The sequence below is a fragment of the Pan paniscus genome, chromosome 13 (assembly GCF_029289425.2).
Source record: "Pan paniscus chromosome 13, NHGRI_mPanPan1-v2.0_pri, whole genome shotgun sequence".
Lineage (NCBI taxonomy): Eukaryota > Metazoa > Chordata > Mammalia > Primates > Hominidae > Pan > Pan paniscus.
The window spans coordinates 133,200,905-133,206,376 of NC_073262.2; the positions used below are offsets into that span (position 1 = coordinate 133,200,905).

The window sequence follows — 5,472 nt, forward strand, 5'->3', positions numbered from 1 at the left end:
GTTCACAGGACTTCCCTCAGGTTGGGTAATTCCTTAGAATGACTCACAGAACTCAGAAAGTATTCTACTTCTGATTATAAAGTTGTGTTCTTATAAAGAACACAACTGAGGGATGACTGGCTTTGTTGAGTGAGTGTGTGGAGGTGTTCTGGTGGCTGGATGTGACTGGCAATTCATAGCATCCTCATATCTGCTCACAGGTCAAAATGAAAATGTTCATGAGGACCTTGATCGACAAGACCATCAACCTGGAGGTGGAGCCAGGGACACCATGAAAAATGAAAAATGTGAAGGCCAAGATCCCAGATACAGAAGGCATCCCCAGCCTCCTGAGTAGCTGGGATTATGGGCGTGTACCACCACAGCTGGGTTTTTTTTTGTTTTTGTTTTTTCTTTTTGGTAGAGATGGGGTTTCATGATGTTGGATAGGCTGGTCTCGAACTCCTGACTTCAAGTGAACCACGTTTATTCTTCACTCTCGCATTCGCAGTGCCCAGTGATGGCATTACTCTGCATTATAGCCATTTGCGCCCCAACTTAAGTTTGGAAATTAACAGTCAGTAAACAGTTGAACCTGCTCAAAATGTTAGTCAAAGTTTTGTTGCATGGAAAAAAATAAAACCTCAGGAAGAACCAAATATAGTGCAAGGTGTGGAAGGAAGGACAGAGCTTTCATGCCCTCTCCAGGTGAGCCTCAACCCCACCTCCAACACATAAATGTATTCACCAATTCAGAAGCTCCCTGAACCCTGTCGTTCAGGGGTTTTTATCAAGGTTTCATTATGTAGGCATGATTGATTAAATCCCTTGCCACTGGCAATTGACCTCGATCTTCTGCCCTTCTCTTCTCCCTAGACATCAAGGTTTGGGGTTGAAAATTCTAATCTTCCAATCATGTGGTTGGTACTTATAAGACACCCATCGTTCTGGAATTTCCAAGAGTTTTAGGGACTTCGTTCCAGGAACTGGGGACAAAGATCAACTATGTATTTTTTAAAGTATACCACAGTAGGCCTGATCACCTGCGTATTAGTCTGTTCTCGCATTGCTATAAAGGACTACCTGAGACGGTAATTTATGAAGAAAAGCGGTCTAATTGACTTACAGTTCCACAGGCTATAAAGAAGGCATAGCCAAGAAGCCTCAAGAAACTTACAATCACGGAAGACAGCAAAGGGGAAGCAAGTACCTTTTACCATGGTAAAGCAGGAGAGAAAGAGTGAAGGGGGAAGTGCTACACACTTTTAAAAAACCAAATCTCATGAGAACTCACTCATTATCATGAGAACACCAAGGGGGTTGTCCTCCCCCATGATCCAATCACCTGCCTCCAGGCATCTCCTCCAACGCTGGGGATTACAATTCAACATGAGATTTGGGCAGGAACACAAATCCAAACCATATAATTCCTCCCTGGCCCCTCCCAAATCTCATGTCCTTCTCACATTGCAAAATACAATGATCCCTTCTCAATAGTCAACAGTCCCCCAGTTTAAACTCATTTCAGCATTAACACAAAAGTCCATAGTCCAAATTCTCATGAGACAAGGTAAGATCCTTCAGCCTATGAACCTGTAAAATCAAAAACAAGTTAGTTATTTTCAAGATACAATGGGGGTACAGGCATTGGGTAAATGCTCCCATTCCAAATGTGAGAAGTTGGCAAAAACAAAGAGACTATGATCCCATGCAAGTCTGAAACCCAGCAGGGCAGTCATTCAGTCTAAAACCTATAATCTCCTTTGACTGTATGTCTCACCTTCAGGCCACACTGATACAAGGGGTGGGCTCCCAAGGCCTTGGACATCTCCACCCTTGTGGCTCTGCAGAGTACAACACCCTCAGCTGCTTTCATAGGCTGATATTGGGTGCCTGTGGTTTCTCCATGTGCACGATGCAAGCTGTCAGTGGATCTACTATTCTGGGGTCTGGAGGTTGGTGGCCTTCCTCTCACAGCTGCACTAGGCAGTGCCCCAGTGGGGACTCTGTGTGGGGGCTCCAACCCCATATTCCCCTCTGCACTGCCCTAGTAGAGGTTCTCCATAAGGGCTCTGCCCCCTAAAGCAGACTTCTGCCTGGACATCCAGATTTCCCATACATCCTCTGAGATGTGGGCAGAGGCACCCAAGACTCAGCTTTTGCACTCTGTGTACCCACAGGCTTAATATCACATGGAAGCTGCCAAGGCTTGGGGCTTGTACCCTCTGAAGCAATGCCCTGAACAGTACCTTGGCCCCTTTTAGCCACAGCTGGAGTTGGAGCAGTGGCAATGCAAGGTGCCATGTCCCAAGGCTGCAAAGTGCAGTGGGGCCCTGGACTTGGCCCACAGAACCATTCTTCCCTCTTAGGCCTCCAGGCCTGTGATGGGAGGGACTACCGCAAAGGTCTCTGAAATGCCTTCAAGGCATTTTCCCTATTATCTCAGCTATCAACATTTGGCTCCTCTTTACTTATGCAAATTTCTGCAGCCAACTTGAAATCCTCTACAGAAAATGGGTTTTTCTTTTCTTTTTCTTTTTTTTTTTTTTTTTTGGAGGGACTGGTTCTTTATTTCAAAAAGACACTTGTCAATATTCAGTATCAAAACCGTTGCACTATTGATTTCTCTTTCTCCCAATCGGCCCCAAAGAGACCACATAAAAGGAGAGTACATTTTAAGCCAATAAGCTGCAGGATGTACACCTAACAGAACTCCTAGAAACCTTACCAGAAAATGGGGACTAGGTAGGGAAAGAAACTTTAAAAGATCAACAAACTGCCAGCCCACAGACTGCAGAGGCTGTTACAGCCAGATGGGGTGGCCAGGGTGCCACAAACCCAAAGAAGCAAAGTTTCAAAATAATACAAAATTTAAAAAGTTTTGTACATAAGCTATTCAAGATTTCTCCAGCACTGACTGATACAAAGCACAATGAGATGGCACTTCTAGAGACAGCAGCTTCAAACCCAGAAAAGGGTAATGAGATGAGTTTCACATGGCTAAATCAGTGGCAAAAACATGATCTTCTTTCTTTCAAGGAGGCAGGAAAGCAATTAAGTGATCACCTCAACATAAGGGGGACATGATCCATTCTGTAAGCAGGTGGGAGGGGGTAGAGATGGGACAAAATTTTGGTCTCAGAGGTCTTACCACCTTAATTTGGTCACTTCTAATGAAAAAAATACAAAATAGAAATAACATTATCCAAAGATATCTTAAAGCTGAAAACTTGAACAGAACATTTCTTGTTTTTGTTGTTGTTTGGCTAGCTCCTCCTGGAATCACCTTTCTGGTTTAGCTAGTACTTTGTACAGAGCAATGAGGTTTCCTATAGTGGAGTCTCCCTGGGCTCTGTTTGGCTCTCAGTAAGGCAGGCCTATACCTTTTCCTCTCCTCTATGGAGAGGGGAATATGCATTAAGGTGAAAAGTCACCTTCCAAAAGTGAGAAAGGGATTCGATTGCTGCTTCAGGGCTGTGGAATTATTTGGAATGTTTTACAAATGGTTGCTACAAAACAACAAAAAAGGTAATTACAAAATGTGTACATCACAACATGCTTTTTAAAGACATTATGCATTGTGCTCACATTCCCTTAAATGTTGTTTCCAAAGGTGCTCAGCCTCTAGCCCAGCTGGATTCTCTAAGAAGAGGCAGAGACAGTTTGGTGAAAAAGACACAGGGAAGGAGGGGGCGGCAAAAGGAGAAAGCAGCCTTCCAGTTAAAGATCAGCCCTCAGTTTAAGGTCAGCTTCCGGCAGGCTGGCCTCAGGCGGAGTCTGGGTCAGAGGGAGGAGCAGCAGCAGGGTGGGACTGGGGTGTTCTACATCTCATTCAGGTCAAGCAGAGTCTGGTCCAGCATCCTTTGTGTACAGAGGTGCTCCTCTTTGGTGCGTTTCAGTTTATCTTCCAAGTCATCAATTGTCTTTTCCAGCTTGGCTACCCATCTCTCAGCAAACTCAGCACGGGTCTCTGCCTCCTTGAGTTTATCAGTAAGAATCTTGATCTCTTCCTCATATTTGTCTTCTTTTTGAGAGTACTTTTCTTCAGCAGCACTCAGACACTTCAGGTTCTGGTCCATCAGTCTAATCTGCTCATCCATCTCTTGGCAATGGGACTCTCCCAGCTCAGCTGGTTCCTCCGTGCCTTCCAAGTCTCCTTCAATGATCACCAACTTATGAGCCACCTCTTCATACTTCCTATCTGGCTCTTCTGCAATGTGCTTAGCTTCTTGGAGTTGGATTTCCTGGAGTTCCATCTTTTCTTCATCTTTTAAGGCCCGATTTTCAATAACCTTCATACCTCTCTCACTCTCATCAGCAGCTTTTTCCGCTTCTTCCAGCTTTTGCAAGGCAGTGGCCAGGCGCTCCTGAGCACGGTCCAGCTCTTCTTCAACCAGCTGGATCCTACGGTTCAAGGAGGCCACCTCAGCCTCAGCCTGTTCCCAGGCCTGCCTTTCTCCCTCAGCTTCTCGCTGGAGGTGCTCAGCTCGCTCCTCTGCATCATCTGCCTGCTGCTGCAGAACCTGGATCTTGCACTTCACCGCCTCGATGGTGATCTCAGCCACAGTGCCCACCCAGCTACTGCTCGCGCTCTGGTTCCTGCCTCCTCCCGGGTTTTAATTTTCTACCACATGGTCAGGCTGCAAAATTTCCAAACTTTCATGCTCTGCTTCCCTTTTAAATATAAGTTCCCATTTCAGATCATCGTTTTGCTCACACATATGGCAGTATGCTGTTAGAAGCAGCCGGGTCACATATTGAATGCTTTGCTCTTTGGAAATTTCTTCCACCAGATGCCCTAAATCACCTCTCTCAAGTTCAAAGTTCCATAGATTCCTAGAACAGGGGCACAATGCCACCAGTCTCTTTGCTAAAGCATAGCAAGAGTGACCTTTACTCCATTTCCCAATAAGTTCCTCATCTCCTTCTGAGACCACCTCAGCCTGGACTTCACTGTCCATATGATGATCAGCATTTTGGTCACAACAATTTAACAAGTCTCTAGCATGTTCCAAACTTTCTCTCATCTTCCTGTCTTCTTCTAAGCTCTCCAAACTGTTCCAATCTCTGCCCATTACCCAGTTCCAAAGTTGCTTCCACATTTTCAGGTATCTTTATAGCAATGCCCCTCTCCCAGTAACAATTTCCTGTATTAGTCTGCTCTCGCATTGCCATAAAGAACTACCTGAGACTAGGTAATTTATGAAGTAAAGAGGTTTAATTAACTCATAGTTCCATAGGCTGTACAGGAAGCATGGCTGGGGAGACCTCTAGGAACTTACAATCATGGCGGAAGGTGAAGGAGAAGCAGGCACATCATCACATGGTGAGGCAGGAGAGAGTGTGTGAAGGGGGAAGTGCCACACACTTGTAAACAACCAGATTTCATGAGAGCTCACTCACTATCATAAGAATAGCAAGAGAGGAGTCAACACCCATGAGTCAATCACCTCCCGCCAGGCCCCTCCTCCAACCTTGGGGATTACAATTCCA

The 5,472-nt window shown here is 45.4% G+C and overlaps 1 protein-coding gene across 2 annotated transcripts; it reads right to left on the reverse strand.

Moving 5' to 3' along the window:
• Positions 1-1,873: 1,873 nt before the first annotated feature.
• Positions 1,874-4,483, reverse strand: LOC103786661 (tropomyosin alpha-3 chain-like). Of its 2 annotated transcripts, XM_008975334.5 has the most exons (2): positions 4,416-4,483; positions 1,874-4,281 (listed from the first exon to the last, which is right to left on the reverse strand). In XM_008975334.5, exons 1-2 carry the CDS (start codon positions 4,481-4,483, stop codon positions 3,801-3,803), a joined length of 549 nt encoding a protein of 182 aa, XP_008973582.1. In that variant the 3' UTR covers positions 1,874-3,800. The 2 variants fall into 2 exon arrangements, with proteins under 2 accessions (XP_008973582.1, XP_054965172.1); XM_055109197.2 differs by lacking the exon at positions 4,416-4,483 and having other exon boundaries at positions 2,202-4,414.
• Positions 4,484-5,472: the final 989 nt, after the last annotated feature.